Raw genomic sequence first — 19301 nt, 5'->3', positions numbered from 1 at the left:
AAGCCAGCTTTTTCACTCTCCTCTTTCACTTTCATCAAGAGGCTCTTTAGTTCCTCTTTGCTTTCTGCCATCAGGGTGGTGTCAGCTGCATATTTGAGGTTATTGATATTTCTCGGCAATCTTGATTCCATCTTGAGCTTCATCCACTCTGGCATTTCTCATGATTCACTCTGCATATAAGTTAAATAAGCAGGGTGACAATATACAGCCTTGATGTACTCCTTTCCCAATTTGGAACCAGTCCATTGTTCCATGTCGGTTCTAACTGTTGCTTCTTGACCTGCATACAGATTTCTCAAGAGACAGGTAAGGTGGTTTGGTATTCCCATCTCTTTAAGAATTTTCCACAGTTTGTTGTGAACCACACAGTCAAAGGCTTTGGCACAGTCAATGAAGCAGAAGTAGATGTTTTTTTATGGAATTCTCTTGCTTTTTCTATGATCCAATGGATGTTGGCAATTTGATCTCTGGTTCCGCTGCCTTTTCTAAATGCAGCTTGAACAATGGAATATTACTCAGCTATAAAAAGGAGCATGTTTGCGTCAGTTCTAATAAGGTGGATAAGCCTGGAGTCTATTATACAGAGTGAAGTAAGTCAGAAAGAGAAAGACAAATACTGTATATTAACACATGTATATGGAATTTAGAAAGATGGTACCAACAATCCTACATGCATGGCAGCAAAGGAGACACAGATGTGAAGAACAGACTTTTGGACCCAGTGGGAGAAGAGGAGAAGACAAGGGTGGGATGACTTGAGAAAATAGCACTGAAACATGTGCATTGCCATATGTAAAACAGATGACCAGTGCAAGTTCAGTACATGAAGCAGGACACCCAAAGCCAGTGCTCTGAGATCCAGAGGGATAGGGTGGGAAGGGAGGTGGAGGGGGGCTCAGGATGGCGGGGATACATTTAAACCTATTCATGTTGACTGTTCATGTTGATGTATGGCAAAAACCATCATAATATTGTAAAGTAATTATCCCCCAATTAAAATAAATAATTTTTTTTTAATTGAGCCTGGTTTAAGTTCTTATCTTCTTGGAAGGGGTTAAGAGAAAGGGTAAGTAGAAAGTTACTGCCTTATAATCATTTGGGACTTTCCTAGTTTTGTTTATAGGATATATTCTGTGTGTAAGTTAATCTATTTTCTGCATAACTAAATAATTGAAAAATTCCCTTTTCTTTTACAAGGTGACTGAAAGATCAACTCTAAATACCACTTTTCGGGAACCTTATTAAAACAAGAATTTTTTAAAGTTTGGGGTCCAATTTTCATGTTATGGTGAGGTTTTACTATCCATCCACCCATCCAGCCATCCAGCCTCCCAGCCAAATTTTTATCTAGCTAGCTAGCTACCTATCTAGCTACCTAGTATCTACCTATCGTCTGTCTATCTACCTATCATCTATCTATCACCTCTATAGAATAGCAAGGAAGGAAATACAACTCAAGGCTATACACTCTGTGTCTCTTTGCTTTATCAATTCATTTGTTGGAATTCTTTGCCCAGCTCATTGACCAGACTTTCATTCTTGAGGGATCTGAGTCCTTGCTGGACCTGCCTATATGGAGTTGTGACAGTCTTTCATTAAAATTCTGTGAAGCATTTACTGTTTCCATCCTTACTTCTCCCTATTCTCACCATTCATGTAATCTCAGCGCTATCTTGCTACTCACAATCATCAAGCCCAGATGAAATACAATCTCTTTTGTGGCAGCATCCTAGGGACATGAAGAATTTGAAAGCATAAGGTAGCACTGGTAGATTCCAGTTCACGGGAACAACTATTGTATCTCCAAGTAGAAATAGAACCCAGAGGCATAAGGACAGGAAGCACAAAGTTGCTAGGAGACACTAGGTGTAATCACAAAAGACACTACTCCACTCAGCTTTTGGTTCCCGTGTCTGTATTTTGGTCATAGATAACAGGAGGAAAAGGACCATGCCAGACATTGATCTCTTGATTTATAGCAACCTATAAGATATCACACTAACTTTACAGGATGCTGGCTTCAGCCAAGAACAGCAGTCTTCAATATTCTATTCTTACACTTTAGAAGACTAGCTGTTCCTGGGGACTGAGGAATATGATAGTACCAACAACTTCCATAAGTATCATCACATTGCCTTTTATTCTGCCATGATGTATATTCTTTGGTCCAATGTTACATAGACTCTCATAATTCTGCATTATAAGGCATTGGTTTGCAAAGAGATGGTGCTGGCAGAAGCATGATGGATGGGGAAACCAAATCCAAATCCTTTTATCAATTTTATGATATAGGTGTTCTTTTTATTTCCATATTATATATGAAGAAACAGATGAAAATGACAGAGACAGGATCCACACCAACTGACCAGCTTCAGCTTCAGTGAATGGTCTTATCCATTGAGCCTCTCCTTGGAGAAGTTATGTGACTCAACCAAAGGAATAAGCAGGCTTGGTTCTCTAACCACTGCCTTATCACCCTGTACTCTCTGCTGTACTACCTGCCTGCTTGGGGAATGCTGGAAAGAGAACATCAAGGATTTACAATCTGTAGGAGACAAAGAGTAAATATGCTTTACATAACTATTCAAAGTACTAAACATATCATGTTGTTTACCTTGCAAAGATGAAATGTGAAACCTCATTAATTTTTAAGTAGCACAGATTTAACAGCATAGATTTTCACCAAACAGAAGGAAACTGAAATCACTGTCACCCTCCTCTGTAAAACCCTTCAGTTATCCCTCACTGCTTTTCAAATGAAGTCCAAATTCCTTTACCAGGCAGAACTGTACACCCCACCACACCCCCACCCCCAGCCCTACTACTCACATGTCCTAACTCTGGACTCCAAGCATATTAAAATACAAACAGATTCTTCCAGGGCCTTTGGCATTTGCATAAATGGAACCCTCTGCTCAGAAAGCTCTTTTCTCTTGATTTAGTCCTGGGTTGCCCTGGCCCAGATGGGAGGATTAACCATATTCTCCATTTTGTATATTTTGATGCCTTGATATCTGGGGACTTGCTGTTTCCGGAGGGACTGCTTCTCCAGGGGTTAGCTAATTCTTAGAGAAAGACAGTGAACAACTAGCCCCGGAGCATGCCTTTCCCATACAAACCAAGCGATCCAGACCCCACACCCTCAACTGCCTTCTTTACAGGTCCCATCCACCTGCTTAGTCGCCCAGGACCATATACCAGGCAACCAGGGCCAACATCTATGCCCCAGAGTCCACTGAAATCATTCAACAAGCAAGTCCTAAACTTGCTTACCCTGCCTTGCTTCACCACAGGAAAGCCTCCTGTCCACATCCCATCCTCCCTCTACATCCTGACCAACCCTGGATCTCTCTCAAGTGGTACAGCATGCCCCTTCTCTTGGAATCTCTGAATATAACAGAGTATAAACTATTTTTCAATGGAAATCATCTCACAATCTGTTGGCCTCATCGTAGCATACTGAAAAAACTGGTGAACTGATTGTTCTTGCTTTTTTGCTACCACCATACCACACAACTATTGCTGCACATTCCGCACACCATGTTGCAAGCCTTTACAGAACCGTCTCTACTGATTGCCTATGAGCTTCCTGAGAAACTCTTTCATCTTCATATTAACAGCACCTAGTATGCTGCACATCACCATGTAAGTTCTCAATAAATGTTAGATAGGTGAAGCAATTAATTAATAATTAGTCCTAGAAGCTCCTGCATGTCAAGTCACTTAAATTCAAATCTTATCACTTTTCAATTAGCATTCCCACTTCTGACACATACAAATGCAAGCACCAAATTTATACATGGAAAGTTAAAACTCAACTCATTGATACATAAGACTGCTTGACATAAGCATGAAACAATGCCAAGAATCATACAAATGTCCAAGTTGAAAAGAAGTTTTACAACTGCAAAATATTATTATTATGTCCAAAAATGTGTGTGAAAGAAGTTCTGAGCCAAAGTATGGAATGGAGCTTTAGTGCCTCAATTTTATAACATTCATTGTAAGCCCATGAATCTGAGGGTTCATAAATTCTATTTGATGATAACTTAGAAAAGGAAGAAATGACCTCCATATTTTAATCCCTTGATGTATAACAATGCAGATTCTTTTCCAGAGAAGCCACTAGGGAAGCCCAAGAATACTGAAGTGGGTAGCCTATCCCTTCTCCAGTGGATCTTCCTGACCCAGGAGTTGAGCCAGGGTCTCCTGCATTGCAGGCAGAATCTTTACCAGCTGAGCTACAGGGAAGCCCAAATTCTATTTGATGATGTTAGAAAAGGAAGAAATGACCTCCATATTTTAAGCCCTTAATCTATAATAATGCATATATTGTAAATGATCTCACAGTATGTAACTTAGGCTACCATGTTATCAAAGAAGAGAGGAGACCATATGTAACTGAGGGCCTACCCTATGACAGAGATCAAGCCTCATGAGCATCTTGCAAGTTAGGTGCTGTGCTGCTCTGTCCCTTCAGAGATATCATGCTGAAGAAAACCCCAGCCTTTTGACTTGAAAAGGGAAACAAATTCACATGAGAAGTTTTCCTTGGTTGGCAGAGCATGGAAGGAAGGAAGGTTCTGAACATAGAAAACAAAACAATGCAAGTCTCTATGGAAATGATAGAAATATTACAGAATATATAAGAACACATGGGGAAAAAAATTAGTGTCTGGTTTGAGATGGTACAATAAGTAAGTGGTCATCCAGACCACACCCAGTGGGGAATGGGCAGGCAGGGGCACCAGTAGTTGCCAAGTGAGATGACTCAGGGAGAGGAGGTATAAGCATATATAGTTGGGTTTCTACTTCTGTATCTTGAATCCAACAAACCCCAAATATTGGAACTGTGTCAGATACATACTTTGTACTCTATGACTTTGTTTGCTGAATGAATTAACGAATGAATACTTTTCAAACAATTTGTTAACTACAAATTTTAATGCAAAATTATCTGGTTGCACCACTCACCTACCCTCATTTGGATTTCACAAAACAGGCCCCCCAAAACCTATTGTCACGGCTCTGGCCTTGTCTGTCAGCTTAGGAGATGTAGCTGTTTATTTGAGGAGCAACAGGATAGGTAGTTACCTCTGAAGTATCCAATGGGACATAGAAGGCATTCCAAATAGAACGTGTGTAAGGATCCATCAGTTGTTTTTGTTTTTAATTCATGTTTACTTTTCTCTATCAGCAATAGGATGGCCAGTGGTTTCCAACCAAGTTACAGCCACTTTGGGCAGGAGGAAGAAATCTGGGCTTCCCACTCCTACCTCAATCAAAGTGAAAGTGAAAGTCTAAGTTGCTTAGTCGTGTCCAACTCTTTGTGACCCCATAGACTATACAGTCCATGGAATTCTCCAGGCCAGAATACTGGAGTGGGTAGCCATTTCCTTCTTCAGGGGATCTTCTCAAGGTTTCTCACATTGCAGGCGGATTCTTTACCAGCTGAGCTACCGGGGAAGCTCTAATTTTATCTCACAAAACAAACCTCCAGGAAAGATTTTATTTAGGCAACAATAATAATTGATAGTGCCTTTTTGTAAACTTCATTATGTGTGAGGGTCCAAATATTGATACTGCTGCTTCTAGGTCGCTTCAGTCTTGTCCAACTTTGTGCGACCCCATAGACGGCAGCCCACCAGGCTCCCCCGTCCCTGGGATTCTCTAGTCAAGAACACTGGAGTGGGTTGCCATTTCCTTCTCCAGTGCAGGAAAGTGAACTACCACTCAGGAACTCTGTGATCTCGATCAAGACATTTTGCCTATTTATGCCTCGATTTCCTTATCTGTAAAAGGACACTATGACAGTAGCTAACCGAGAAGGTTGTTGTGAGGATTAAATACATAAAAATTCTACAGACCTATTGGAAATTATCATCATTATCTCCTTTAAGCCTTTAAATAGCCCCACTGAGGAGGGTATTATTACCATCGTCCTTGCATGGATGAGACAAGTGGGGCATAGAGAGATTTGGTATCTTGCTCAAGGTCACAGTCTATAAAGAGTAGAAATGAAACTCCAACATAGATGTAGTTGACAGTGGAACCTGTGCCCTTAATACAGAAGTGAAGTGCAGTTTCCACAGATAAAAAGAAATTCAAAAGTCACAAATTTAGGTCTTTTCATGAGAAGGCAAGGTCCACACTGACTTAAAAAAAAAAAAAGTTGACAGGTTAAAAGTGTAACATTTCTGTATGGCAGAAACCAACACAATATTGTAAAGCAATTATCTTTCAGTTAAAATTAAATACTTTTTAAAAAAAGTATAATGTTTCAATGCTACTTAAATAGAATCAGCTGTTTAAAATGGCATATGCAATATTTCCTAACAAAAGGAGGAAGACACAAGAATGATATAAATTAGAATGGGAAGAGAAGCAGAAAGATGCTTATAGATCAGTCATGCTTTTTACATTAGCAGAAATTTATTGCAAGGACACTCAAGAATGCACTTTTAAATTCATTTTGAAAACTCTTTAGCTGGCTTCCCCTCTTGCAGCTGCTACCCCTTATGTTGAATGCTGCACAAAAAGAACAAAAAGGCTGGTCTTCCTGGATGTAGACCCCGCATCACCCTTGACTTCCCAGATGACAGAGGAGCACAGAGAGTTGTATAGCTCATGCTCACTCAGCTTTCAGGTTTTGCACTGGGTCCTACAAGGAGGGTCCTTTGCCTTTCACACATGGAGAGAGAAAGTTTTTTCAATATGGAGGGTCACAGTGTTTGCCCCTGTTTGTCTTTCCTCATTCTACTTTGAGATATTATAAACAACAAAACAAAAGTCAATTCCTAATGTGAAAAACTCTCCCACTCCAAAGTTTCCTGGTCTTTCTTTCTAGCATTGGCCTGCCTTCAAATATTAATACTCCAAATGTTACAGGGCTCTGGGATTTAAGAATTCTCAACAGAGTTGCCATGCCCACCCTCACGGATCTGTGTCGTGGCAGTAAGATTTCTCAAGAGGAAGGTGGAGGAGTTGAGTTCAAGTCCTGTAGTCTTCTCACTAGTTTTCTGACTTTAAGTTGCTTTAGCTCTGTCAGTCCAATTTTAACAAAGTGAAAAAGGTGATGATTATAATCATTCATCCAGCCACTCATTTACTAAGTTACATTTACTAAGCACCTCCTGTTTACCAGGGTCTGGTAAAACAAAGGTGAGTTATACAAAATTTCTAGATTCAACAGTTCACAGTCTACATCAGGAGACAGATATCTAAACAGGTCAGTAGTGAGGAAAAGGGGAAAGACCTTGACCAGAGATGTCTTTGTTTGGAATCATAGCTATGGAGGCAGGAGAAACTGGCTGTGAATAGGAGCCTCCCAGCCTCAGCTGGAAACCACACATCTTTCTAACTCACAAAGTTGTTGGGAGGTTCAAACAACTTAAAGAGTTGAATCTTTTAAAAACTCTAAAGAGCAATTTCCACATGTGGCAGGTGTTGTGGGCCCTCTGCCCATATCCCCTGCTTCTGCCACCTCAGTGCAACCAGGGACTTAAACTTCCAGTGCCTGCCAGCCTCTGCCAGAGGGACTTTTCTAGCCCCTGGAGCCCACCTCCTTTGCCACCTGTGAGGCAGGCAGCAGGAGCCAAAGAGCCGGCACCCATTGCCCCACGCTCAGAGCAGCCCAAAGACCACCTCTCCCTCAGCCCCCAGTGGAATAACCATGCCTGGCATCTGCATTGCTGCCAGAATCTCTCCAGCAGGACTGAGCCCCAGTTGTCTACAGTAGTAACTTGCTTGATAATGCATTATGTATTGGCTGCCTTCTCTCCCTATTTCATTTCCCTACTCCCCTCAAAGTTTTCTCACCTGCCAAAGAGATGTTTGCACATATATCTTTATCCCAGAGTATACTTGTGAGAACCCAAACCAAGATATCATGTAAGCCAATTTTTCTGTTATTATTATTTATCATTTTGAAATGTGGCCAGAATTATATGCACTATTTTGCACGGAAAAAGCACTGCTTCATATTTATAAATCCTCTTCTGCATAGTTAGGATTTGATTAACTGTAACCATTATAACATAATACCTGCTTAAGAATTTCTTGAAACCTATCCCAACCACCATTGCCCTCGCTGAAGACTTTATCTCTCACCTGGATTTCCATAACAGTGTCCTGGGTGTTCTCTCTAGCTCCCGTCTTTCCCCCTATAAAGCCATCCCTCTCACTGTCTCCAAAGACCCCACCTAGAAAGTAATTCCGGAGAAGGAAATGGCAACCCACTCCAGTATTCTTACCCAGAGGATCCTGTGGACAGAGGAGCCTGGTGGGCTGCTGTCCACAGGGTCGCACAGAGTCAGACACAACTGAAGCGATTTAGCAGTAGCAGCAGCAGCAGAAAATAATTCTGACCCCACCATTCCCAGTCAAAAGGGTACTACTGTGCAAATGTTTAAAGCTTCGGAGGACTTCCCTGGTGGTCCCGTAGATACATCTCCATGCTCCCAATGCAGGAGGCTGAAGTTCGATCCCTAGATCCCACATGTCACAACTAAGAGTTCGCACAACCCTAACTAAAGGTCCTTCAGGCTGCAACAAAGACCCAGGGCAGCCAAATAAATAAATACTTTTTTCTAAAAAGCTTCTCATACTTACAACACTTTACTTCCATCTAATTAAAAATTGTTATATTATTCTGATATGTGTAGAGTAAGATGCTTTCTGGTCATTTTCAAGGAAATTGATGAAAAGAAAATATACAAATCTGCAGCATCTATGACTGCAACAACCATTTAGATGTGTATCCTTACACACTGCACAACCTGCGCAAATGTACAGAACCTGGGAACTTCTTACCCACACGCTTTCTCTGTTTTCAGCACCTACCATGGGTTTTGCTTTGTTATGTTGTCTTTTCTGCCAAGGGACACAGGCCTTCTCTTGATCTATTTCTGGTGATCCTTTAAAACCAACTAAACATTCCTCTTTTGCCAGAAATCGTATCTGAAGCACTCTCACACAGCCATATGTCCCTTTTCTGGGACCTCTTTAATCCTTCTTGTATAACTCAACTTTTATACTTAGCCTGAAAAAAAAGAGTTAGTTGCTCAGTTGTGTAGATAGTAAAACCTTTCAAGCCCGGTAGCTGTGTAGACAAAACATGCTAACATATGGATAGGGTTCAACACCTGAACTATAGCCCACCAGGTTCCTCTGTCCATGGAATCCTTCAGGCAAGAATACTGGGGTGGGTAACCATTACCTTCTCCAGGGGATCTTTCCAACCCAATGATTGAACCTGGGTCTCCCACAATGCAGGCAGATTCTTTACCATCTGAGCCACCAGGGAAGCCCTTTGGGGTAATATTACCTGATCATGGATTTGTCTTTAGAAGACTGTGTCTTTCTCCTCTTTGCACCTCCAGCATCTAGTGGAGGACTTGGCCTTGAGTCAGAGAATTTAGAAAAGAGTGGAGTGTGGAGTGTGGAGTGTGGAGTTTGTGAAGGAAGGCTCTGCAGACAGACAGACCTGGGCAGATCTTGGTTCTGTCCCTTTCTAGCCACGTGACCTTGAGCAAACGGCCTCCCATCTCAATGTTTTGGTTTCTTTGTTGGTAAAGCAGAGATGACATCATATCTTATTTAAAAAGCCTACAATGAGCACAATGCCTGACAGCAGGCACACAACACCTATTAACTATTATTTGAAGTTGAGTAAATATTTGAGGATGAATTCTTCTCCCTTTTTACCAAATAGGCAACCTCTAAAGAAAACATATCTTTTATTTGATAAATCTGTATAGTCAGTATGGTGATGAACCCTATCCATATGTTAGCACGTTTTGTCTACACAGCTACTGGGCTTGAAAGGTTTTACTATCTGCCTGTTACAAATGAGGACACTGAGAAGGGCAGTCAGTGGCTTGTTCTTGGTCACATTAGAGTTAGTGTCAAAGATTGGGCAAAACCTGGTCTCTATGATGCCAAGCCTATGCTTTTAACTGAGCTGGGGTGGAATTAAGGAGGGGCTTACTGTCCACCTGCAGGTTTCTAAAGGAGGGGGTGCTGGTGGATGCTGTACAGGCTGAGCTATGAAGAAGTAGCACAGAAAGGGACTTGTTGAAAGACCCAGCTGACTGCCCATAAATACTGTAAATTCAAAGAACAGTTTTTATGGCTAATTCAAAGCACCCCTAGGTAGAGTCAGAAGATGAGATTCAAAGGGAATGGTGGATCCATAGTTAGGAAGGCCCTGGTATACTGAGAAAGGATTTCTAGCTTTATCTGGAAAACTGTACAAAAGCAAAGAGACATTTAAAAGACTGCCAACAGCACATGCTGACAGGATGGGGACCAATGGAAACTCTCGTTTGTTGCTGGTGGGAATAAAAAACGGCCCAACCACTTTGGAAAACAGTTTAACAATTTCTTCTAAAGTTAACAAGTCACTGTCACACGATCCAACCATTCCATTCCTAGGCATTTATGCAAGAAAAATGGAGCTATGCATCTACCAAAAGGCAAGAATGCACTCAGTAACTTTATTCCTAAGTGCTCCAGACTGGAACCAACCCAAATGTTCGTTAACAGGGGATTAGACAAAAACAATTGTGTCATTTTCAAACAATATGAGTACTCAGCAATAAAAAGGAATGAACTCTTAAAATACCCAACAACATGGAGAAACCTCAAAATAGCAAGTTAAATGAAAGAAGTCAGATAAAGGGCATATGCTGTATGTTTTCATCTATATTATATTCTACAAGGTTAATCTAGATGAAAATCAGGACCATGTTCGCCCTTTGCTTACTGGGCGAGGGTTAGTCTAACTGGAAGGAAGCATGAGGGGATTCTCTGGGATGATGGAAATGAACTATAACTTGATAGCAGTGGTGGTAACAAATGCGTAATTTTTTCAGAACTCATCAAATTGTATACCTAGTTTTATGTATTTTATTGTCTGTAAAACAAAAGTAGCAAAACTATATCACAAAACAAGGAACTGTTCTGGGTCATATTATCTAAATATTTGGTGTAAATTATATTCTTATAAATCAGACTAGTTTGGGGTTTAGTAGAGGAACTTGGTTCTGGGAACTCTTACAAAGCCTCTATCCATTCATTCTTAAACTAATATTTATTTGTTTTAACAAATATTTATTTGGCCTAATGCTGTTGTTGTTCAGTTGCTAAGTCATATCCGACGTTTTGTTTCCCCATGGACTGCAACATACCAGGCTTCCCTGTCCTTCACTATCCAGAATTTACTCAATTTCATGTCCATTGAGTCAGTGATACTATCTAACTAACACTAATGCTCACCACTCACCAAAGTCTCACTGACTTTGCACAAATGACTCTCAGTGTCTCAGTCCACTCATTTGTGAAATGGGGAAAATAATAGTACCTACCTCGTGGGGTTGTTGTGAGGAATGAAGGAGTGAATATATATAAAACTCTCAGATTAGTGCTGGCACATAGTAAGGAGCTGAATAAATGTTAGTGCTTAATATTTTTTACCCTCACTTAATGTGCTGGGCTTGTAGGGTATAAACAGTAATGGGACACAGTTCCCATTCTGGAAAATTTATGATCTAGAAGCAAGGATGAACAATAAATACATAAATGAATATGTTTGGTGCAATAACAGAATTTGAAAAGTGCTTTGAGGGCATAAATGACTAACTATCTTGGAACAGAAAATCCATTCAAAATGAAAATAATCAGCCACCTAAATCAAATCAAGTTCAGAGAGTCATTTATTGTTTTCTTCAGTATCATCATTGCTGTAATAATGCCTCCTATTCTCGGCATCGGAAATTTGGAGCTCCCAGGGCTCAGACCGGTGACCTCCTCTCATCTATGTCCTGGCTTATTCCTAGGTGACTTCATCCTTTCATGAACCGTGATGCCCTGTTTGTGTCTCTAATCCCAACATTATGCCTGAATTCCAATCGCCTGTGACATTTCATATTGAGAACATCTACATGCAAATTTCCATTCTCAGCCCCCCAAACCTGCTTTTCCAGAGCATTCGTCATCTTGGAATTTCCCCAAGCTGCCCAGGTCTAAAGTCTTGCATTTGCTTGCCCACCTTCTTTTTCTCATGTCTCATACCCAGTACCAGCAAATCCCTAAACCAGTCACTTCTCCTGAAAGCACCACCACCTTCTTCCACCTAGACCACTGCAGGAGCTTCCCAAGTGGTCTCCCTCCTTCTTGCTCCCCTAAAAGCTCTTTTCTGCACAGCAGCCAGGTGATCTTTCTGGCCTTCCTCTGCTCCAGACCCTCCAGTGGGTTTCCTTTCCTCTGTGCTTTCATGGTCTATGAGGTGCTAGACAATCTAGCCCTGGACTATGGTTCTGTGCTCCCCTCCACAACTCTTCCTCTCATTCCCTCCTACTCCAGCTGTACGACCTCCTTGCTGGCTCTTCAGCATGCCAACCAAGCTCTTACTTCATGGTCTTTTCATAGGTTGTTTCCTTTGCCTGAAATGCTCCTCCTCCAGATAGCTTCATGGCTCCCTCACTCACTTTATTAAAATCTCTCCTCAAACGTCACTATCCCAACTAAAACAGTACTACATCCCATCCGAACCTCTAACCTGCTTTACCCTGCTATTTGTTCCTGGTTCTCGACATTCTAGTATATTAGTTCATTGCCCCAGATCAAATATAAGGTTCATGGGCCTATTTGTCTTTGTCACATTACTATGCCCCTGGCACACAGTAGATGCTCAACTGATATTTCTTGGATGAATGAAAAGAGTTTCTATTATCTTAGCTCATGCAGAGCTTCATAGTTACAAAGCAGTCAGTTATACAACATCATCATAACCCCTCCAACAATTTGGGGGCAGGGCTTAGTTATATTCATTTTACAGGTCAGTTTACAGTTTGCTTAATATTTTTAAGTTCTTTGGTCAAAGTCATGCAGGTCTTGGTCACACAGGTCAAACCCTGTTTTTTCCCCTTCAAATCCAGTCTATTAATCATAGTATTAGTAATCAAAGTATCAATTTATTCATCAAAGTATTATTAGTAACAGCTTACAATCTGTTAGGCTTCCCTGGTGGCTCAGTTAGTAAAGAATCCACCTGCAATGCAGGAGACTCCCCGAAAGGCAGGAGACCTACATTCGATCCCTGAATCAGGAAGACCCCTTGGAGAAGAAAATGGCAACTCTCTCCATTATTCTTGCCTGGAAAATCCCATGGACAGAGGAGCCTGGTGGGCTATGGTGCATAGGGTCGCAAAGAATCGTATTTGACTTAGAGACTAAAGCAATGGTCTGAATGTTCCTCTTAACACTTCATTTGTAGTATCTCAATTAACTTTCAGAACAATGTTTTGAGGCAGGTGCTTTTGTAGTTGCAACTTTACAGATAAATCAAGGTACAGCTAAATAACTTACCCAAGGTCACAGCACTGGGAAGTGTTAAAGTCAGAACTTGGGTCCTGACAGCCAAACTCCATGGACTTGTTCCCAACCACGCAGCCCATTAGGCACAGGCTATGGGTTGGGAAGATCCCCTGGAGGAGGAAATAGCAACCCACTCATGCTGGGAAAGTCCCACAGACAGAAGCCTGGCAGGCTACAGTCCAGAGTCAGATACCAAGCAACTGAGCTCACATGCAGGTGAAGTAAAAGGAGTTAAGGAAACTGAGGAACAAGTATCACTTTGTTCTAAGACTTTCTGCCATTATGAAACTTTATGCTCTTCTAGCATTTATCAGAGCATTCTTTTCTTTAAGGTCATAAAGTAGAAATCAGTTATGTGTTAATGCAGTTTACACTATGTTGCTTTCTGCTTTTCATACATCTTTGGAATGTTTGAAACGTTTGTTTCTGATTTGAGAGGTCATTTAGTAGTCATGGGCAGGGCTCACTAGTTTCCAGCAATCTGTCTTTCCTTCTCCCTGGTAGCTTTCTGGTGCCTCTGTGGCCCTTCAGGCGTTCCCTTCAACCTCTAGATCCCACCTTCTCAACCTATGACATGCTTTATTTCATAAACCCTTACCTTCAGTTTGCCTCATAACCTACATAGTGGAACATGCGATTTCTTTGTCTTTCCTTTCTTTTTCTTTCAAAAGTAAGCATCTGTCTGATTGGATGTGATGGCACCAGAGGCAGAACTGTGGCAAAATTTTAAATGGTGAGAAATCCATCTCAGCTGGATTTTGAGAAGCAAATTGTGATTCCTCGACTCACTTTGTATTGAACTAGACAAGTTAGATGAACTAAAAAACTTTATTGACTTGTCTACTTGTCTCCAAGTCAATCAAGTGTCTGTGAATGCTGCCTATTTTCTGCTGTTTCTGGCTCTTCAAAGTACTAACTTAAAAGTGTGCAAAAAGTTACATCAACAGAGGTGGATACCCTTACGATATTGAGCCCCTCGGGTAATAATAAGCTAGCACTCAGAAGTTGAAAAACAAGCCAAGCATTTTGATTGTTTCCTAATTCTTTGTAATATAAAGATTCATGACAGTTATTTGGGAATAATAGGCTGTGAGTTGCTTCAGGGCAGCACGTCATCTATTTATCCAGGTATCCCCACGCCTGGCATGTAATAGGTACTCAGAGGAGATGCTTAATATGGTGGGCACTTGACAAATATATGTTTAATTCAATCTTTCATTACCAGCTTGCAAACGTGTCACATACACACACACACACCCCCTAGGTTGTGAGCTCTTAAACGACAGGATCTGTGTCTTATTCCTCTCTGAATTTCCTAATATAAAACCACCAGATAGGAGAGGATCATTAAATGATCATTACACTGAACAGCACAAGGATTTTCACTTTTGTCACTTGTTTTATCTGCCCTCCCCAAGGCCTCTTGTCCATTTGTCTCTTGGGCCACAGTGCCTAAAACCTTTGTGTCAATCTAATCAAATATTTGAAAGCCAGAGACCGTGAAATTATTCAAATCAACTTCAGAATTACATCTTTCAGATTTATCCTGGTCATCTCATAAGTAGATCGAGCTACTTGCTAACTGCTATCCCAGGAGAGGGGAAAAAAAAGCACAAGCTTAATGAATTTGGTCAGACATACTGTGTAACAGATGTCCAACGTTCTGCCATGAGCTTAAATCATAAATATGATGGCTCTGTTTGGCATGGCAAAATATATTAGAAGTGTTTTATTGGTCACCGGGCAACATACTAGATGGAAGGGAAATCATTCTGAAAAATGCAGAAGCTATGTCTAGTAGCATCTCAAAAGTAGCCCTGGAGAAACACAGATAATCTGCTTGCACCAATTCATCAAGTTGATCCTTTGTTTCCTTAATTTGAGTGTCAAGAGCAACCATCCAATAAAGAATTGCCAAGACCCGATAAGATTCTCCTCTGGCTGCTGCTTTTTTTGCCCTAACAACTGGTACTATTCATGCCTAAAGCACAAATTGAATAAATAGCTTCAAGGCTGGCAATGTTGAACACTGTTTGGAAATTTTTGTTCTTCCTTGAAAGGCTAAATCCCGTATGTTTCTCGCTTCCCCCCAAACACATAGCATTGATAGTCATTGTTGCACTGACTAATTTTAACTTTCTTAATACTGAGTATAGAAGGATGCTTCATAAGTTAAAAATAGTTTCTGTTGTATCATCAGTCCAGCAATGGATTAGTGAAGATTAAAAAATGGATTGTAATGCCTTCTTTGGCCTTGAGAAAGCTCTTATTGTGCCTATGGTTCAGTTGGTCTGCTGATCATTTTCATCTTAATGTAATCTTTAACATTACACTGCTACAGGTGAGGAATTGAGTAATACATTAAGACAACCATTCCCACTGAGCAATTTCACAAGAAATATGTTTCTAACTAAATTAGACATTTAGCAAATGCCATTTGTAATTCAACGTGGGGTGGGAGAAGGGAAGATCATTCTTTAAACAAGATATTGATGTGCATTTCCTGAGAAAAAACAAATAACTATTTTTTAAAAAATTTCAATTAGAGTTCTAAATGTGAAATTATATACTGTCAGTACAGTAGAACAACACAAGGAGAGCACTAAAGGCCTTAAGATTCTTACAAAATAAGCAGTAAACAATTTTATCTCTAGCAGCCAGAAATCTTTCATTTAAATTAAGAAGAATCTACAGGTCCAGTTAATCCTGTGGATATGATGTGCTGAATGTTCTTAACACTTAAATAGTTTAGATGAACACTAGGAACCTCAAGGTCTGATTAAAAAAATAAATTAAAATATTTAAAACGTAATGAATTTAATAATTTGGATGAAAATGAGGCTATAAAGATTGCATGAGAATCACTACATTTAAAAAGTAAAATTAAGGGGAAGAGAATATCAGAAAGCTTACAATTGGAAAACTGAAATATTAATTAGTTTACTTGAACTAAGAACATAAATGCAAATTCTATAAATAGAGCCACTGACATTTCGGTTGTTGATTTGTTTTTACCGAAATCACAAAACAGAAATATTAGTTTGCAAATTTTCAAATGGCTATCATGTTCAGAATCCAACTGGATTCCCTCTTCCTTTTTACTTGATGACTTCATAAAAGATAAATAAGCCCTTGGACTAAGAGGTGGGTATACTGGCAAGGTTAACTCTCTCGCCCAAGAAATTCTACTCCGCTGAGATTACTATTTGGGGGCTGGAAGGGGGGAATGCAGAGGTCTTTAGGACCCAGCAGGCGGCGGCAGGCGGCAGTTGTGTAGATCGCTGAGAGACTACGAGGGTCCGGTTCAGTTTTAATTCTGTCTCTAATCTCTGCAACAGCGGCGCTTCCTGGGTCCCGCGGCTCCCCTGCTCACTCAGCCGAGGCTGGCCGCCGGGCGAAAATCAAAGCCGCCTTCGCCTCATCACCCACGATGGAAACCCTCCAAGAAAAAGTGGCCCCGGACGCGTGTGCCTAAGGATTCCGCACAAAAGAAGTGCCCAAAAATGAAGACCCTGGTGGTGAGTCATTTGTTGTAACTCCTCTGGGCATCGGCGGGATCCGGGGCGCAGCGTCCCCAGGGCGCACGGGAGAGCTCCAGGGCGCCTAACCCTGAGCTGCTGGATCCCCCGTTACAAAGGGAGAACTTTTCACCTGCTGCCGGTCTGCTCCCGATTCCTCGGTTCTGCTAGGCTCGGAATCCCAGAGCCGGAACGGGAACTCGGGTTGCTGAGCTCCTGGATCTCTGGCCGGAGTTCCGAGCTGTCAGCGGAGAGCTAGAGAAACCTAGGAGTGGTGGGCGTCTTGCTTGGGAATGGGGATTGCCCTAAAGCAACAGCTTGGCAAAAACTAAGAGGGGCGGGAAGCGGGGGACCTTTGCCGACTTTCTTGATTTCCTCGTCGTATTTCAAACTTGCAAGGATGGCCGAGGTAGAGCCCCACGGGTCCAGAAAGGAGAGGCTAAACATTCCAGCAGCCGAGCTGGGGACAGAGGGCCCCCTCCTAAAGTGCAAGCCCACCTCGGCCCCCGCCGCCGGAGCGCTGTCCCTCGCGTAGCCGGGCGCCGCGCACCACCTGTCCTCTGCCAGAAGATGTGGGAGGCGGTGGCGGCCGAGAGCAGCGACGCGCAGGGAGCATCCCCTGCGGTACCCCCGGGGACTGTGCCTTCTCTGCCCGGGCTGTGCGCGGCCGGGGTAGAAACCTAGCCACGCAGCCCCCGTCCCCGACCTCCCCCCGCCCGTCTTGTCTGACCGTCGCGCCGGTGTCCCCGCCGGGCGCGCTCCTCCGGGTCGGCGCTCAGAGACTCTCCTGTGCTCTCTCCCGCCCGCCCGCAGCGCCATGGTCTGGCAGTGTGTTTAGCGCTCACCACCATGTGCACCAGCTTGTTGCTCGTGTACAGCAGCCTCGGAGGCCAGAAGGAGCGGCCCCCGCAGCAGCAGCAGCAGCAGCAGCAGGCAGCGGCGACCCTCAGCTCGCGGCGGTCGGCGGAGAGCAGCCCCCCGCCGCGCCCGGAGACCCCCGCGGGACCGCGGCCACTGGACGGATACCTCGGCGTAGTGGACCACAAGGTGACAGCTCGCTCGCCAGCCTGCCCGCCACCCAGCCTGGGGATCCCGCACACCTGAGCTTGCCCCCTTCCCCTGGGCTGGGAGGCGCCGTGAGTAGGTGCCATTCGGAGGCTGGAAGGGGGAGTGGACTCTGCGAGGTGGGATGGGATAGTTACTACTTGGTGTGAATTTCTATTTGGAGAAGGTAGCAAAGTTTTTTTAGGGAACAGGGATGAGATGGGTGCACCCCAAAGCCTAATTTCCTAACAGGAACCGTCCCTGGAACTAGAACCGCTCATCCCCGGAACGACAGCTACTGCTGGGTGCTGGATTCCTGAAGCCTCGGGTTTGGCGACCGGGTCGCGCCCTAATAGGAGGAGACCGGGGAACCGAGCGGGTACCAGTCCGAGCGGTTACCTCGGACAGAGTGCCGGAAGCTAAATAGCAGCTAGTCCTCTGCCGGCCGCTGCTCAGGCCCGCAGATTCCTATCTGATCTCTGCTTCGGATGCTCAGGGCTGAATTACCACAGCCCTGGAGAGCAGTGCCCAGGCAGGCGCAGAAGGCTTGAGGCACAAACTCAGCTTCCATTGGCTTGAAACTCATCACTGAGGGCCTATTTTCCTCTGCCTTCCGGGAAGCCGCTGCATGGCTTGGCTAATAATTAATAAGATGAATTTTTAAGAAATTGAGCTTTCTTTCCCTGGAATAATAAATCTCTGGTTTCAGAGTGTGAAGCCTCTGGGAGAATTGTAATCAAGTTTCCTGATTCTAAAAAGATATTTTAATACAGTTTAAATGTATTTCCCATTATTTGAAGCTGTTAATATATTTTTATTAAAACACCATTCCATTCCATATATGCTCTATAAAGCTACCTCTTGAAACCACCCAAATGTTCTGCTTTATGTATTACTACGTTTTATGGTTGTGAACCAAAGTAATATTTAGGAGGCACTCCTTTTGTGTAAAAAGGTGGCTTTTGTCATGCATGAAAAATTCAGACTTTTTAAAGTGGCAATCAAAATACTTCTACTCACTTGTGCAATGTATAATGCTAAGGAGTTTGGAGGGTACAAAGGAATTTAAGGCAAGACCCAACCTTTAGAAATCTTTGAATGCCTATGGGGAAAAAACAACATACCATGAAATATGAATGGATGGATAGATGACAGAGATAGACGGTAAATATAAATGTATGGGAAATACTGGATATAAACAGTTATTATTGTTCGAAAACAGAGATGAGAAAGATCTCTGCTCTGGTAGGATTAAGGAAAGTTTCTTTGAAAAGGTGGAACTTGCACTGGAGGGATTCAGGAAACAGAAAAGAGAGATTTTATTAGGAAGTGATTTGCTGGGGAGGGGTCTGGTGATAGATC

At 42.5% G+C, this 19301-nt stretch overlaps 1 protein-coding gene across 1 annotated transcript; it reads left to right on the top strand.

Annotated features, from left to right (window-relative positions):
• Positions 1 to 16644: 16644 nt before the first annotated feature.
• Positions 16645 to 18366, top strand: LOC120856556 (alpha-N-acetylgalactosaminide alpha-2,6-sialyltransferase 5-like). Its single transcript, XM_040231926.1, has 3 exons — positions 16645 to 16895; positions 17709 to 17942; positions 18211 to 18366. Exons 1-3 carry the CDS (start codon positions 16881 to 16883, stop codon positions 18364 to 18366), a joined length of 405 nt encoding a protein of 134 aa, XP_040087860.1. The 5' UTR covers positions 16645 to 16880.
• Positions 18367 to 19301: the final 935 nt, after the last annotated feature.

This window comes from Oryx dammah, unplaced genomic scaffold (genome assembly GCF_014754425.2).
Source record: "Oryx dammah isolate SB20612 unplaced genomic scaffold, SCBI_Odam_1.1 HiC_scaffold_28, whole genome shotgun sequence".
In the NCBI taxonomy this organism is placed as follows: Eukaryota; Metazoa; Chordata; class Mammalia; order Artiodactyla; family Bovidae; genus Oryx; species Oryx dammah.
This window is presented reverse-complemented; position numbering and strand designations above follow the sequence as displayed.